At 33.9% G+C, this 18,502-nt stretch overlaps 1 protein-coding gene across 6 annotated transcripts in view; it reads left to right on the top strand.

Moving 5' to 3' along the window:
• Positions 1–18,502, top strand: part of CLCN3 (Cl-/H+ antiporter 3) — an 87,958-nt gene that overhangs the window by 49,515 nt on the left and 19,941 nt on the right. For all 6 annotated transcript variants that reach the window (XM_087437433.1, XM_087437434.1, XM_004433483.3 and 3 more), the window contains 7 exons: positions 4,844–5,001; positions 10,194–10,293; positions 11,691–11,878; positions 13,473–13,595; positions 14,767–14,973; positions 16,497–16,577; positions 17,515–18,060. In XM_087437433.1, the coding sequence (XP_087293559.1) occupies positions 4,844–5,001; positions 10,194–10,293; positions 11,691–11,878; positions 13,473–13,595; positions 14,767–14,973; positions 16,497–16,577; positions 17,515–18,060 (1,403 nt within the window). The remainder of the gene's footprint in view (positions 1–4,843; positions 5,002–10,193; positions 10,294–11,690; positions 11,879–13,472; positions 13,596–14,766; positions 14,974–16,496; positions 16,578–17,514; positions 18,061–18,502) is intronic.

Genomic DNA, 18,502 nt, shown 5'->3' with positions numbered 1-18,502 from the left:
GTCCTTTTGCAACAACAGGCTTTAAATTAAAAAAAAAAAAATCACGTTCAATATGATATCTTTCAATTGTCAGTAATAACCTAGTACCATGAATAAGAAACAGGATAAAAGGAGAGAAGTTAAAGCCAGATTGAAATGTCTGTCTTTCTCTTCGTGGAGATTCTATTTAATTATATTTATCAGAGCCAAAGAAATATGGTAATCAGCTCTATCTCAGCAAAAAGTTTTTATTTTATTTTCATACCAAAATCCATCTTGGTTACTATCCAAACAAGTTTGATAGCAAGAGTCACAAGAAGGACCCAAACTTCTTTTAGAAATAATTTAGAAGGGAAATAGTGAATCTCTGTTTCTGTGGACTCCCCAAAAACCAAGACGGCCAATCGGTATTTCCCCCATACAGTCATATGTCACTTAATGATGGGGATATGTTCTAGGGAAATGTGTCATTAGGCAATTTCATTGTTGTGTGAACATCGTACTTACACACACCTAGATGGTATAGCCCACTGCACACCTAGGCTGTATGGTATAGCCTGTTGCTCTTAGGCTACAAACCTGTACAGCATGTTACTGTGCTGAATACTGTAGGCAACTGCAACACAATGGTAAGTATTTGTGTGTCTAAACATGTCTAAACATAGAAAAGGTACAGTAAAAATATGTATAAAAGATAAAAAATAGTACACCTGTATAGGGCATTTACCGTGAAATAGAGCTTGCAGGACTGGAAGTTGCTCTGGGCGAGTCAGTAGTGAGTGAATGTGAAGGCCTGGGACATTACTGTACACCACTGTAGACTTTATAAACACCGTACACTTGGGCTACACTAAATTTATAAAAAAAATATTTTTCTTTCTTCAGTAATAAATTAACCTTAGCTTGTTATAACTTTTTTACTTGATAAACTTTTTAATTTTTTTAACTTTTTGACTCTTGTAATAGCACTTAGCTTAAAACACACACATTGTACAGGTGTACACAAATGTTTTCTTTCTTGATATCCTAATTCTATAAGCTTTTTTTCTTTTCTTTTTCTTTTTTTTTTTTTGGTGAGGAAGATTAACCCTGAGCTAACATCTGATGCCAATCCTCCTCTTTTTGCTGAGGAAGATTGGCCCTGGGCTAACATCTGTGCCCATCTTCCTCTACTGTATATGTGGGACACCTGCCACAGCATGGCTTGATAAGCAGTGAGTAGGTCTGCACCCAGGGTCTGAACCTGTGAACCCCAGGCTGCCAAAGTGGAGTGTGCGAACTTAAACATTATGCCACTGGGCCAGCCCTTAGCTTTTTTCTATTTTTAAAACTTTTTATTTTTTTTTACTCTTTAAACTTTTTTGTTAAAAACTAAGACACAAACACCCATGTTAGCCTAGGCCTACACAGGGTCAGGATCATCAATATCACTGTATTCTACCTCCGCATTTTGTCACTGGAAGGTCTTCAGGGGTAATAACAGGATGGAGCTGCCATCTCCTAGGATAACAATGCCTTCTTCTGGTATACCTCCTGAAGGACCAACCTGAGACTCTTCTTGAGGAGGTGTCACTCTTCTCAGAAATATGTCCATGGTGGTTTGCTTGGTTTGCTTCTTTTTTTCATCATAGATTTGCTTGTAAGCAGATAATGAACCATGAACATTTCTCTCTATTATGTAGTGTACATAATTGTATGTGCTATACTTTTACACAACTGGCCAGTGCAGTAGTCTTGTTTATACAGCGTCACCACAAACATGTGAATAATGCATTGCACTACAACATCATGATGGTTACGATGTCAGTAGATGATAGGAATTTTTCAGCTTCATTATAATCTTATGGGACCACCATCATATATGCAGTCTGTTGTTGACCAAAATGTTATTATGTGGCACATGACTGTACTCTACTTTTTTCAAACACCATTGCTGTGTCAGGTAAAAGCAGATAGCCCTGAGGGGACAGATTGACCCTCAAGCAGTCTGTTGGGGACACAGACTGTTCTGGGCAGTTCCCACCCTAACGTGCAGTGGCAGCTTCAGAAATTCCAAGGGACACAACATAATAGCCCCCAAACACAAAACATTTGTCCACAGGGTCCTCTGGTTTAAAACGTTTGAATCTTTTATTTCTATTTTCAGATATTTGAATTACTGCATAGTTTTGTAAATTAGATGTCAGAGTAGTTTCCACGGAGTAATTATTTGAAAATCACCGAAGACAAGACACATGGCTGATGTGTTTATTGTGGTGCTGTACCTTTTGCTACCTCATAAAAATGAGAACAGTAGTCTCTGCTTTTCTACTTAGTTCATAAGTCTATTGGAGGATAAGCTTCGTTTGCTTATCATCTTCATGGTGCAGACAGCTTGGAAATTCTTATCATGGGGCTGGTGACCAATTGTATGGATGCATGTTAAGTGGTATAGAAATTTTGCTTTTTATTTTTTCATAGAAGAGTAATAATTAAGATCAGTAGTCTATGTCTCTTCAGCTCTACCCAGATAAGGGTAACATGGGGGAAAACGTTTGAAGTTTGCAAAACATATCATAGTAGACTTTTAAAAAAACATTTTCTTTTAATTTCACACTTACAGATGTTGAAAAATAGTGCAAAGAATCCCATGTACCCTTCACCCAGATTCCTGAAATGTTAACATTTTACCACATTTGTTCATTCTGTCTCTTGTTCTTTCTCTCGCTGTTATATATGCTTTTCACTGTGTAACATGTAATAAATACTAATATATATACAGTGCATGTATACACCACATAATTTTTTTCTGAACCATGTAAGTTGTAGACATAATGCCCTTTTACCTGTAAACACTTCAGGGTATATTTTCTTATGAAAGGACATTCCCTTATATATAGACACAATACAATTTTCCAAATCAGAAAATTGACATTGATACAGTGCTATTATTATTAGAAAAGGCAACTGGAGAATAAATATAATAAGAACATTTATAATATCTTCACAAATTTGAGAATCTCTGACTCTGTCTTCCATGTGATAATATTAAAGCGGGTAATTTAAAAAATGTTTTCGAAGGGAAGCATCAAAAGCCTCTATGGCCTTCTGGTATGTTGACGTCACCTCTGTAGTAGTCTGGCCAAAAATGTGTTAACTGCATCTTATAAGGAAAAAAAAGATAAACCCAGACTGAGGGAAATTCTACACAATAAATGGCTTGCATTCTTTAAAAATGTCAAAGTCATGAAAGACAAAAAATGACTTAAGAAAATTTGTAGCCTTTCAGTTAGCTGTTACAAAGTGAATTTACAAAGGAATTTTACAGATTTCCTTTTACAGAGTGGAAATTACTGAATAAAATCAGGATAGATGGAAGAAGAAAGAGCTAGTATACTTAAAGCTTTAAGTATAAGGGGTAGAGTATGTGTTTCATGTAAATGAACATGGGCCATTGCAGGGAATGGGCCTTTACACCTGTGGCCAAGAAAGATAAATCATTTATTCCTGGAGTACTTGTGCCAAAACACTGAAATCAATATACTGCTCTCATTTTAGAAGTTTTACACCTTTCCAAGGCAGACATTCAAATGTGTTAAAGAGGGAGATGAGAGAGAACACTGTTCTATCTGGTAGAGTAAATAGACATTAAGTTTATTAGTACAATATTCAGTATTTATTGCATTGTTTAAAATATAATGCTTGTTCCTACTGCCTGTTTGAATTATCAAGAAGCAGAGCTTCCAACCTACAGTTTAGTTTATTTGGCTTATATGTTAACAATAAAAAAATTAGTCCTTAGTCGTGGCATGGTGGCTCTTGGTGCATCTTTCCCTTCCATTTAACCCCCCAATTGATTTAAGATTCTCTTGCACTAATGTAGGCAGTGTTTATAGTGACAGATTCTAGCTTTGCCACATGATAGTTTTGTAAAGTGACTTAGTTTCTTCATCTGTAAACAAAACGAATGTCAGTTTAAACCATCAGACTACAAGAGTAGTCTGAGAATTTTGCTCCATTCCTTAAAATTCATAGAATAAAATAAACAGGTTTCTTGTGTTTTATTTTTACAATGTTTGTTTAAACATTAGTATAATACCACTCCTTTTATTCTATATCAATTAGTTTTCCCATTAAAATGACACAGTCCTAAATTATTATTTTGGGCATAAAATCTATATTACTGCTACATAATTTGAAGATGTAATTTGTAATCACTTATGCTAACATCACCTATTTGAAATTATGCACCAGCTTTTCTAAGTTTTTGGGGGCTTTAGAAAAATTTCAAATGCTTCTTTGCTTTATATCTTTATTATAAGGTGTAGCATATGTCATATAGATATTTAAAGATGACTTGTCCAGAGTTGCTTGGCTGTCCAGGAACAGAATCTGGGCCTTTTGGTGGTAGTGTTGCTCTTTTCACTTATGTAATGTTAGATCCATTAGAATTTCTTTATTTTCATAGCCCTCTTCACATCCCTTTTAAAATATAATGTGTGTATTTATTTAGAAAAGTAATTTTCATTGTAATATATATATCAATCTAGAAGGGTGAAGCAGAAAATGAAAGTTCATTCTCTGCTTTTTCTAATAATTCTACTTCCCAGAAGGTAACCATTATTAATATATTCTTTGATATCTATTCATACTGTTTTTTTCTGTATACACATGAACCGTGAACATTCCTCTCCATTATGTACTGTACATAATTTGCCTTATTTCCAAGTTTTGGATAATTTTTCTTGATGCTTTCCTTCCTCCATTATATTGTAATTATTTCAAATCATACTATTTCTTTATGAATTACTAATGAACTTCTAAGAAGGTTACATAGTTCATTGCTCTCGTAAAACATACTCATTGTTCCTTTTTTGCTTTGTAGGAACTCATTATACAATGACAAATGGAGGCAGCATTAACAGTTCTACACACTTACTGGATCTTTTGGATGAACCAATTCCAGGTGTTGGTACATATGATGATTTCCATACTATTGATTGGGTGCGAGAGAAATGTAAAGATAGAGAAAGGCATAGACGGGTAAGTGTTTTCAGTAATTTTTTAAAAGTAGTGCCTAATTGGGTCATTTAGTAATATATTTCTGCCAGTGATCTCAGGCTGCCAAAATATATGTTATACAGTAAGGTACATTTAAGTAAATTTCTACATTTTATAAGTAATATAGGTTTTTTTCCTCTCTCTAATTTTTTTTTTTAGTTTATTTATACCCCATATCTTTCTGGAAAGGGTTTGACATAGCTTAAAATCAAAGAACTATGATAAGACAAAATAGGAAGGAAAAGGAAAACACAGCCCTTGAGTTGGGGGGAAGATCAAGCCAGGTTCAGGATACGGAAGTCAGCATGATTTTTGGCGTTGAGCAGCACAGCAGCTATGGTTACTGTGTTACATATGGTTATTATGTTACATAATTCTTATTATTCAAAAAGACCGTCGCACTGGGGAGATAGTTTCATGGAGTTTTGCTGTTTTCTTTTATCTCCTTTCTCAGTTTTAAATTCTGAGGTATTTCTCAAATTGAGTCCTGTACAATGTGTATTGAGTGTTGTAATTAAACTAAGCACTAATCAAAATCACTAATAAAAAAATGGCTTTTACGAAAAAGTACAACTTATGGATCCTTTTGCTGTTGATTGTGACTTAGTGGTATAATGTAATCCAAAAATAAATTTTTTTAAAAAGAGAAAAAAATCTTTTAGAAAATAAAATTCCAAATTCCAAAAGGCCCTTGATGACTTTGAGGTCTGAAATTTACTTGTAAATGAAAATAACTGCTTGTACAAATTAGTTATAACCTTTCATATTAATGTATACGTGTATATTAAACCTGAAGTTGGAATTAGATTATATTGTTTATGAAAAATACAGCTTCTGAGATTCATCGGTCAATAGTTACCTTTTCAGGAAACATACATAGGGTATAACTGAAAATAAGACACAGTACATGAAATTAGTGTTCTAATCAGTGATTCTCAAACTTTTTTGTCTCAGATCCCCTTTAAACTCTAAATAATTATTGAGGATGCCTAAGGAGCTTTAATTTATGTGGTTATATTAATTGATATTTACCATATTAGATACTAAAACTGAGAAATTAAAATATTAATTCACTTAAAAGTAACAACAAACCCATTACATGTTAACATAAAAACATACTTTTATGAAAAATAAGCATATTTTCCAACATGAAAAATATTTAGGGGGTGATATTGTGTTACATTTTTATAAATTTCATTATTGTCTGGTTTAATAAAAGACGATTGGATTCTCATATCTGCTTCTGCATTCAGTCTGTTGTGACATGTTGTCTTGATTGAAGTACATGAGGAAAATCCAACCTCATACAGATATGTAGTTGGAAAAGCTAGGAGTATTTTAATAACCTTTTTAGATCATTGTGGATATTATTCTTGGATACTACACCAGAGTGGCAAGTGCTAGTTTCTTAAAGGTTAGTTGCAATGTATAATCTAAAACTGTATCAATGAACTTTTGTCCTCTGTTACGTTAAAATCCATTGGTTCACCTTGAACTTTGAGTGGATGATTTTGTAACATCGTGCACTGATCATTTGGAAAATATTGATTCACTAATTTATGCAGTTCTTTCAAGTGTTGACAGTTTTCATTGTACAATATCAAAAAAATCACATCTGTTAATATCAGCTGATTTCTTCAGAAAAATCTTTAAGTTGTTGGGAATCTGTCATCATTACAGTGATGGATACAAGTTTTCCAAAATTCTAATTTTTACTTGAAAGCTCAAATTCTATTATTGGAAACAAATACACATTTATTTGACTTGAAATGACAGGCTTACTTGGTTCATTTTTGAGAAAATACCTGTCAAATTCCCTAGTCTGAAAAACCATAGTTTAGTGTCTTTCTTCCGTTTAAAATGGTGTTCCATTAAGTGTCTAGTTTATTTTGCATCTCAAATAAATCTCACAAATGCTTTTCCTTGAGACATAATCTCATACTTCACTATGCATGAGAAATGCTTTATATATACTTACATCATCACAGATAATATTTAAAAGATTCAATGGTCAAGGCATAATAGTTTTTACTCCTTCATCAATGACATTCTTAAGTGAAACGCATTTGCTTATTTTTTTTTACTGAGATACGTGGCAGTGAAGAATGTAATGACTACCAGTACATTTGGATGTCACTGCCTTGATTTCGTGCTGAGGAGCCAGCGGTTTTGCTGTTGCTTTTGCATTCAGTGAAAATATCAACACAGTGAAAAAGACACATCATGTTTTCGTATTATTATGAAAATAGTTTGACCTTGAAGACCCCTTGAGAAGGTCTCAGGGACCCTCAGGGTGTCTCTGGGCCACACTGTGAGAACCACTATTTTAATCCAGTGTGCCTAAATCAGACACACTATAAATCCTGTATCTTGTATGATTGTTAGGTAAATACATTGTACTTAGAAGCATATACATTTACAGAGTCATTATCATATTGAGGTTAGAGTTTAAATGTGTTTTTAAGTGAGAGAGTGTTATAGTATCCATAAGACATCATGTTCATAAAATTTTAGAGAAAATTGAAAGTAAAAGAAACCAGAACACACCCCTTTTTTGTCTGGTTTTGAAAGTAGTCCACAGCTCTTGAAAACATTTCAAATAATATAACAATATATGAAGTAGTCAGTAAGTGTCCTAGCTAATCATATCAATCATCTCTTTCTAGATAAGTCAAATATCATTTTCAGCACTTTGATCTGTGCTTATATAAACAAAAAGATTTTTAAAGCTGGGAAATTCTACACGTAGATGTTCTTACTGTTGTTCTTAAAGCATTAAATTAAAAAGTAACTTTCTAGGTTAGTGCATATACCTACGTAATTCTTTTTTTCCCCTAAGCTTTTTATTATGCTTGTAGCCCTCCTACCCCAGATTATTTTGAAGCAAATCAACACTATATCATTTCAGATATTACTATTTCAGTATTTTGCAAAATGCTGGTAATCTAATTGTCTTTCCTTTTTTATTTATTAGCTTGACTATTTCTATAAAGAAACCTTCCCCATACCAATTATTTGGATTCCCTAAAGTTCAGATAGTGCAGGAAAGGGAGAAAGTTTGAAGTCATATGGTTCCCTAGCATCCTCAAAGTTGACTTCAAGCTTTTTGTTTGCTTGTTTGGTTTTTGTTTCTGTATCTTCATGCACTCGTGGATTTAAACATATTCGATGTGTTTTAATCATCACAATTATTATCCTTATTGATGCTCATGTTATTCCATTTTTGACTAGTGGGAGCTTATTTAGATTGGTACCTGTGTCCTTTGATGCGTCCGTAGTAGACTTTGAGATATTCTTGGAAAATATGATCCTAACTCATCTTACACATTTCCTGCACCAAACCTGGAGTCAGCCATTTCTCCAAAGAGCTCTGCTTCCTTTGAAGGAAAATGGTATATAGGCAATCTGGGCACTAGAGGTACTTATTGCTTCTGGGTTAGCCAGTTTCTAGCCTCTTAAGTTAATAGGAACCTTCTAATTTAAATTTAATACTATAGGGCTTTTATTTAACCTCCAGTTCTTAAATCTGTATCTCTTTTTGAGTCATGCTAAAAATCTCAACATTACATACATAATCATTTGATTTACCTCACAATACAGACGCAGCAGTTTCAAAATAATATTACCAACACTATCACTAGCAGTATGCTTACTGAAAAGTTTTAGTGTTTTCTTTTTTGACAGTACTTTTTGTCCTTTGTGTTTATCCTACGAGGGTCATACATGCAGATTACTCTGTTTTAAAGTGCCTGTCCTTTCTAACCTATTGTCTTCTTCCTCTTTATAAGTAATGATTTACATTTTTATGTTTTATTTTTTATTTTTAAAAATACAAGCATGTATATTTATATACTTATCTTTTTAAAAATACAAGCATGTATATTTATATACTTATCTTTTTAAAAATATAAGCATGTATATTTATTTTTTAAAATACAAGCATGTATATTTATATACTTATCTTTCTTAAACAGTAGCATACTGTACATACTTTTATCCACCTTGCTTCTTTCCCCTGTATAACGTTGCATCTATCTCATTCTTTTTTAATGGCTGCAGAGTTTTTCATTGCATAGATGTAACTGCAATTTATTTAACAAATACTATATTGATGAACATTTAGATGATTTCCAAATTTTTACTAAATATTATCATGTTTTATTAAACATTAGTTGTTATTATTGAGAAAAAGTAACATGGGGTTTAATTATTATTTTTGAAAGAAATGACCTGCATTCAGTCCTAAAGAATGGTTTTTATCTGTGATTGGTTACCTATAGAAGGAGTAAAATTGCCGCATTCAACTTAGAACATACTGAATCTTTTTAATGCGGCCTTGCGGCTTAAAATAGACCAGATGTTTGAAATAGACCAGATCATTGAATTCCAGCTATAGCCCTCCTGTGGGACCGTTGAGCACTGAAGTCCTAGGCTGAGAATATGGCTTTTTAAAGCAGCAATCCTAGTAGAACAGAAAAGGTTAGGGAGGGGTTTAGAAGTGCATTCTTACTAAGAGAGGCAAGACTTGCCTTCTTATGTCTTAGTAGAGTGAGATCTGGAAATCAAATATATTAGTATCCTGCTAATCCACCGTATTCAGTAGAGGTCATTTCTGCCTTTCACAGTGGTAAAAGAGAGCCTCTGGACCCTACCAATGGGATTGGAGCTCTCCATACCTGCATATTTACAGGCCTACAAATTTAGGCAGCCCCTTCATTCACATGACTATTCTACACTACATTTCTGGGCACGGTGCTGCTATTCACTGACCTTACCTTTTAGAGAATATTGTAATCCACTTAACTGCTAGGACCAGAGAATGACAGACATTTTAAGCTCTAATGTCTTATTTCTGTTAATATGAAAGATGCATACCAATGAAATTTGATTCCGTTTAAAAAAGTCTGGGTTAGACTTTATGTGGTTTGTGTACCTGTTGCTCTCAAATTCTGAGGTTCTTGTTAAAAATACAGATCTCTGGGTATATGCTTGTCATCTTCTTTACAGGTATAGCAACTGTCTGACATAGTGATTCTGCCCCAACCTCACTTTTCCCAATATTTAGTTTAGAAAGTACTGTCCTGCATATAATAACTGAAAATAAGTGTTAGATTCTAGAATTGTGGCTTCTATTCATGGTTTGAAAAATGAAGCATAAACATTTCTAATTTCAGATCAACAGCAAAAAGAAGGAATCAGCATGGGAAATGACAAAAAGTTTGTATGATGCGTGGTCAGGATGGCTGGTAGTAACACTAACAGGATTGGCATCAGGTAAAGAAAATTTTTAATACAATCCTGTTTTGGTTAACAGAACAATAAACAGTTCTCCCCTCCTTCCTACAATTTTTTTTCAGGTATTGTTGGATTTTTTAAAGCATTTGTTTTGTTTCTTTCCTTCAAAAAAACCTTCTTAAATATAAGACTAGTAGGCAGGAGGAGTCAGTCTATTCTTGGCTCTGTCACTTTAAGTGTCTATACAATTTGGTTGGTCTTTCTAGGCTCAGTTTCTGAATCTGTAAAATATGTGGTTTGGCCCAGATGATCAATAAAGTATCTTTTAATGTTAACATTATAATAAATAGCTAATATTTGTTGAGTGCTTTGTGTGTGTCGTGGACTGTTCTAAAAGCTTTACATGTGTGTAAACCTCATGGCAGTCCTATGCTATAAGTGCTGTTATTATTACCATTCTACAGATGAGGGGACTGAAGCACAGAAAGGTTAAGTAACTTGACTAAGTTCATGTAGCTGGTAAGTGGCCAAGCAAAGATTTAAATTCAGATAGTTTAGCTCAAGAGCCTCCACTTTTAACTAGCATGCTATAGAGTGCCCACAAAGTCCCTTTGTGTGAGATTTTAAGATATAGCAGTTGAAGAACCGAAAACAAACATTGAGGACTGTTTTAACGACTTTCAGCTTCCACTATGGAAGATTATGTCCAGAAGAACATGAGGAAAAATTAAGATTGGTGTGGAGAATAGAGGGAAATGCTGATATCACTAATTGGCATGCACAAGTATTTTGTGCCTACTGTGTATGTGACCCATTGATATTTTTATATGGTGAGAAAGACCTAGATTTTGACTGTAAATTTGTGTATTTTTGGTATTCTGTCAGCAAAATCATCTTGATATGTTTCATTTTCTGTTATTTAAAAAGAAAACCTGAAAGTCTGTCACAGTAACTCATTAATGCTATGGGTTTCACTCATTATTTCCAGTGTACATTAAATTTTAATGTGATTGAGACCATTTGTAAATCTATTAATTAAGTTTCAGATTGAAACATACTAGTAAAAACTCTGACTTCAATAACTAGATTTGTGAACCTCCTGTCAGGTAGCTGTCTCTGGAAGATGTTTCAATATCTTTTAAACACCTCTTTTTAAAACCACAATTAATTTGGGTGATGTAACTAGTTTTGATTTCAAACAAAGAATAACAATTTTATTTTAAAGAATAGCTATGTACGGTTTTAAAAAGTAATATAAACTTATTTTATAACCAAGATTCGAAAATCTTAAATTTATGTAATTAATGTAATATTCCCTCTGTGACCCTTTTTTTATAGTGAGTCCTCAGCTTTTCTTGACCCTTTTAACTTGGTATAGTTCTCAACTCCCCAAAAATGGACTTTCTTTTTTTACCACCGCCAATGTGTTTTTACAGGGGCATTGGCTGGATTAATAGACATTGCTGCCGATTGGATGACTGACCTAAAGGAGGGCATTTGCCTTAGTGCATTGTGGTACAACCATGAACAGTGTTGTTGGGGATCCAATGAAACAACATTTGAAGAGAGGGATAAATGTCCACAGTGGAAAACATGGGCAGAATTAATCATAGGTCAAGCAGAGGTAAGTCTTGATTTGTCTTGAGATAAATTAATAGTTGATACAATGAAATGAGTCTCCAATTCATATAATTACAGAATTAATAACATATTAAATGACTGCAACTGCATTAAAGGAAAAAAAAAGAAATAGGATAGGATGGAAAATATGAGAATGCATTGCAGCAAGTAAAATGTAAGTATGTATTGTTTTAAGAAGCTCTTGTATTGGTTAACCACATAGTCACGTACACATCTACTGGGTTATGAAGTAGAATGTATTCCTTATTGTAGAAAAGAAGTGCAGTAGGATCCGTGTTACCACAAAAAGTTAATATGAAGTCAAGTTACTAAAACTGCCTAATACTCCATTACGATTGTTCGGGAAGTACAAATTATCAAAAAATTTAGTGAAATAAGCCTTCTAACTGGAGATATCTTTAAGAAATCTATAGATCTTTCTTTGTGACATTACAGTATTTAAATGATTATTTTACTGAGGCCGGCCCGTGGCTTAGTGGTTAAGTGCACATGCTCTGCTACTGGCGGCCCGGGTTCGGATCCCGGGCGCGCACCGACGCGCCGCTTCTCCGGCCATGCTGAGGCTGCGTCCCACATACAGCAACTAGAAGGATGTGCAACTATGACATACAACTATCTACTGGGGCTTTGGGGAAAAAAAAGGAGGAGGATTGGCAATAGATGTTAGCTCAGAGCTGGTCTTCCTCAGCAAAAAGAGGAGGATTAGGGGCCGGCCCTGTGGCTTAGCGGTTAAGTTCGCGTGCTCCGCTACTGGTAGCCCGGGTTTGGATCCCAGGCGCGCACCCACGCACCACTTCTCCGGCCATGCTGAGGCAGCATTCCACTTACAGCAACTAGAAGGATGTGCAACTGTGACATACAACTATCTACTAGGGCTTTGGGGAAAAAAAGGAGGATTGGCAATAGATGTTAGCTCAGAGCTGGTCTTCCTCAGCAAAAAGAGAAGAATTGGCATGGATGTTAGCTCAGGGCTGATCTTCCTCACACACAAAAAATAAATAAAATAAATATAAATAAATAAATTAATAAATGATTATTTTACTATTCCTGATGTTCTATAATGAGGACCATTTTAGAAGTTAAAATATTATATAGTACATATAGTGTTACAAGATCATATATGGTTATGTTTTTAAAATTTTATTACAGCTGAATTTTGGAGATAAAAAGAATATATTTGCTTGTAAGAGGGGCAGTATGCTGTTTCTCACTTGGTCTTCAGGAGAATTGCAGCAGAATGAAATCTGAGTGGGAATGCACTTTTATCTTCATCAGCTGTTTCCATAAAGCGGTTTGTGGGTAGGCAGAGATTGAAGTATAGCTGAGATTCTTGGCAAGAAGACTTTAGGGATCAGAAAAAAGCTAGGAAAAACATTAAATATATTAAGTCTCCTTGGTGTGTATATCAATATGCTTTTGGATTCTAGTTAAATATTTTGTTACTATAAAGCTTTTATTATTGTGGAAGTAAACCAGGAGCCTTTTACAAGTTTTACTCAAGTTTCTTATGTGGCAAGCACTTGCATTAGAGGTGCACTGTAACTTAAATTCATGCTATTGAACTATTTGCTTTTTAGGGTCCTGGTTCTTATATCATGAACTATATAATGTACATCTTCTGGGCCTTGGGTTTTGCCTTTCTTGCTGTTTCTCTGGTAAAGGTATTTGCTCCATATGCCTGTGGCTCTGGAATTCCAGAGGTAAGCTGTGCAATATTTAGTATCATTAAACATTTAGTGTTTGTTATGATGCTTATCTTTTTTATTTTAGGAGAAAAAAGTAGTTGTTTTTTGGGGGAAATGGTTTGTTTATAGTATGAAATAGAAAATTTTAAAATGTAAGCTGATCGTAGATATCATTGACAGAAATTCTTCCCCATAGTCATTTCGTCATTTACTATGGAAGTTGATTTGTTTTTTCCCACCACTAATTTAGCACATGACTAAACAAATATCAGAAGACTCAGTTAACCACCAAGAACGTGGGAAAAGATCTGTGGCCTAAAGTTCTTTGGTGGATTCGTTGATGTTTGCTGTTATGAACCTGATTTGAATACGTTCATTCTCTTTTTATAACTATCTTGTAATTAGATAAGTTAATATGGCAGATAATATTTATAACCATTTTATACTTTAAAATAAACGTTTGATCACAGTGAGTCAACAGTACAAACTTTTGTGTTGTATTTTTTATCAACAGTAACTTAAAGGAGAATATACTAAGGATGGAACATGATGTGAACTCATTTCTTTCCTCTTTTTGTTTTTTTGTCGTAAATAAATTACCAGCTTTTTCTAGTGCATTTCTTTTTAAAACAAAATTGTAGTGATTTTTAAGGCTGTGTTAAGAATATCTTTAATAAAGAGCAATAGTGTTAAGAATATCTTTAATAAAGAGCAATATCATGCAGTATTTAACAGTTGTCACTCATCCTTCTTGATATGTAGAAAAATGTTACACGTATTTATAGTATTCTGAGAAGGCATAATATCTTTATTTCTGACACAGAATGTCCGAAATGTGTCTGACTATATTTCTACAACTGAAATAGTCAAATTTGCCTTTTCCTGGTTATGTAATTATAACTCTTGTATTAAGGTCTGTATTCCCTTTAAGATGGCCTGATATTTTAGTTTTGTTCAGGAAAGAGGGTAGCTTTCTATCTGTGCTTAGAAAGAGAATTAGAAGATGATATAGATTTATTATATATAGCATAATAGTTAAAGCTTTTGAAAAACTAATTGTGAATTGTTCCATAGTCCACTAAAATTTGCAAGGTGGTTTTGTGAGTAAAGCAAGAGAGTAACTTAAATTAGTTAAGTTCTTATGTTTCTTAAAGCAAATTAAGCTATCTTAATCTTTACTTTGTAGATTAAAACTATTTTGAGTGGATTCATCATCAGAGGTTACTTGGGAAAATGGACTTTAATGATTAAAACCATCACATTAGTACTGGCTGTGGCATCAGGTTTGAGTTTAGGAAAAGAAGGTCCCCTGGTACATGTGGCCTGTTGCTGTGGAAATATCTTTTCCTACCTCTTTCCAAAGTATAGCACAAATGAAGCTAAAAAAAGGGAGGTAAGTCTCTTTTGTAGTTTATTTGACAGATAAATATCTGTTGTATAAACTTATGTCAGTGAAGAATTTCTTAGTGTAAGGATCACATTTTATTTTGTGGATAAATTCCGTGTTTGGATTAAAAATTTAACATGAGATTGTTCATGCTTCCTTTCCCTTTTTTGAATAATCTCTAACATCTTTCTAGAATCTATCCCCAGTGCTGCTCAGTTACTCATATATTTTAGAGAAGTTTTACATAGACTACCTAGTGTCCATTGGTTTCAGTTGAATGTCACAAAGGTCTTTCCATATATTTTTGCTTTGCCTTACACCCACCTTTCCTCCTCTGAAGTGTTTCCCAAATGTAACTTTGTTTTTACTCTTATTTCTCAGCATCAGTATTTCTCCAGGGTTGGGAAATCTTAACAGCTGTGTTTTCCTCTGGAGGAAATGTCTAATGCCAATGGGAATGATATGTCATTTGCAGAGAGCTATTCAGCACCATGGGGAAGTTCTGAGGGCGTTAGGACCTTCTGAGATTTAAATCAGAGTTTCACATGAAAGGTGACATAGGAATCCCTCTTTATTCAGCTGTTTAGGGCAATTTCCTTTACCATTTTTTTAGGCCAGCCTGAGATCTCCCAGGAGACCTTTAAACTTAATTATATATTATAGAGTTCCCCTGATGTTTTCTAGAAGAAAAGTGAGCTCCTGAGACCTTTTATATTAGCTCTAGACTTTGAGGACCCAGTCCCTTCCTGTTTTCCCAATCTAATCTGCAGCCCTACATGGTACAGAGCTCTTTGGGTATTTAAGGGATGATATTTTCAAATCTCATTAAATATTCAGAACTCAGGGGTCTCTGGCCCCAGCACAGGACATTTTATCCTATATTTTTTAAATAATATAACAAAGTAGAATATTTTTATTGAACTATTTAATTCTTCAGTTGAAGAATTGGTGAGACTATATCATAAGGGGCAGCACATTGTGTGTGCTTTCAGAATGAGGCTCTCCAATTGGCAATAGCAGTATTTTCAGAGAATTTAGGGAAGTGAAAATACAGGGAAACTCAATAGATTTTAAGTTCCCTGGATATTTTACCAGGATTTGGAATAGAGTAATTATTAATGATGAACCAGTTGGCTTTAAAATCTGAAAAAATGATATCCTACTTAAAAATAAATAAGCAACTCTCCCCCCAAACTCCTGTTACCACTCTCTCCACTAGTCTTCACAAACAAACATCTTGAAAGTTGTCTGTATTCATTGCCTCTTCTTCTTTACCTCCTATTTACATTAGTATATCTCGCACAAATGTTTTTTGACTGAATATTTGAAGAATATATGAATGACCTTTGAGTTAAAGCAGAAGAGATGAAAATCTTTTTAGAGAAATAAATATTTACCTTTGCGTGTAGAGGAGAAAGACGTGAGTTAAATTCAGAAGAGGCATTTTGAAAATTCAAGTAACATGAAGAATTTTTATTTGGTATATTTGAATTTATAAGAACATGAAATAAACCACATCCTCTTTTTAGGTGTTATCAGCTGCCTCAGCTGCAGGTGTTTCTGTAGCTTTTGGTGCACCAATCGGAGGAGTTCTTTTTAGCCTGGAAGAGGTAGGTAAAAAAATACAGCAATTAAAATTATATATAATTACCATTACAAATATATTTGGACACATTTTTCAGTCTTACAGGTAGTGTAATAGATACAGATTTAGTTTTTAAGTTTCCAAATTAATTTTCATAGTTATTTTTCACTCATTCTTACATAATAAGTAATGTGCTGTATATGTTTTCTACCTTGAGAAAAATCTTTGTAAAAGTATTATTCATGTATAAATATTAGTGATTATTTAAAATTTGACTTTGTTGACATATTTAAAACTAAGCTGATAAGAATTTGACTTAATGGGAAATATTTAAAACAATCTATCACTAGTAGCTAAATTATAGCTTGTGTTTTTATTTTAAAATTTTTAATCAATTCCTAAATAGCCTTTGTAAGTTTTTCTTGTGTGAGTATTTCTGTTGCAGTTATTGATGTTTAAGGAAATAACTTTAGTTGCTTCAGTGTGGAATACTCTGTTTTGGTTTTCTCATTGGTGCTTAATAAGACTTTTTACACAAAAATGTGACTAGAAGTGTTTTAAAATTTACTTTTCTAGTTGTTTGTGTTCTTTTCCTCTTTTATCTTTAATATAGAAGGGGCAAATTAAATACTTTATGAGCTAACAGGAGTTGGTGATGTTACGTTTATTCTTAACTGCCATGATTTAATTGGAAGTGAAACTCATTTTGAAAATAAAACAATGCTAGGTATTTTAAATAATTATTAGACGTTTATGATCAATTGATATTGTGAATTTGTAATGATGTGATAACCGAAGTTAATAAAACATCAATGTTTTTCTTACCACAGTAAAATCCATTATTTGTCAATTCTAGCTGCAGCAGAATTTAAAACTCTGATATTTACCAGTCAAGTTATAACATATCAGAAACATTTTATAAAATTATAGCATTAATTTTTCTTTTCCTTTTCTTTTTTTAGGTTAGCTATTATTTTCCTCTTAAAACTTTATGGAGATCATTTTTTGCTGCTTTAGTGGCTGCATTTGTTTTGAGATCCATCAATCCATTTGGTAATAGCCGTCTGGTCCTTTTTTATGTGGAGTATCATACACCATGGTACCTTTTTGAACTGTTTCCTTTTATTCTCCTCGGGGTATTTGGAGGGCTTTGGGGAGCCTTTTTCATTAGGGCAAATATTGCCTGGTGTCGTCGACGCAAATCCACCAAATTTGGAAAGTATCCTGTTCTTGAAGTGATTATTGTGGCAGCCATCACTGCTGTGATAGCCTTCCCTAATCCGTACACTAGGCTCAACACCAGTGAGCTGATCAAAGAGCTGTTTACAGACTGTGGTCCCCTGGAATCCTCTTCTCTTTGTGACTACAGAAATGACATGAATGCCAGTAAAATTGTTGATGATATTCCTGATCGTCCAGCAGGCCTTGGAGTATATTCGGCTATATGGCAGTTATGCTTAGCACTCATATTTAAAATCATAATGACAGTATTTACTTTTGGTATCAAGGTAAGTGCTAATGTGAGGTGATATTTAATCTTGGCGTTTTCAAAACTTGTATGTGGAAAGAGAAATGAAATTTTTTATCTAAAGATGGTTATTTCATAAATGTGGGCTGAAAAAGTTCTTATCTTTTGGTTTTAATTTTAAGTTATGAAAAAAAGAATTTCTTAGGATATATTGTTGAACATGGTATCTGTTGTTGTTTACCCCGAATCCTAGCAGCTTAAGATAACTACTTATTTTGTTCTTGATATTGGGTCAGTAATTTGGGAAGGGACTCAGCTGGGCATGTTTTGCTTGCAGTCTCTCATATGGTTGTCATCAGACTTGGCTAGGGCTAGTCATCTCAAAGACATTCATACGTCTAGCACCTGGGCTAAGAAGATTCACACGACTGGGGCTGGAACATCTGGGCTCCTGGAACCTCTCTCTCCGGTGTTTCCAGCAT

The sequence above is a fragment of the Ceratotherium simum genome, chromosome 12 (assembly GCF_057802395.1).
Source record: "Ceratotherium simum simum isolate JZ-2026a chromosome 12, ASM5780239v1, whole genome shotgun sequence".
NCBI lineage: Eukaryota > Metazoa > Chordata > Mammalia > Perissodactyla > Rhinocerotidae > Ceratotherium > Ceratotherium simum.
The sequence above is the reverse complement of the archived record's forward strand: the minus strand, read 5'-3'. Positions and strand labels throughout refer to the sequence as shown.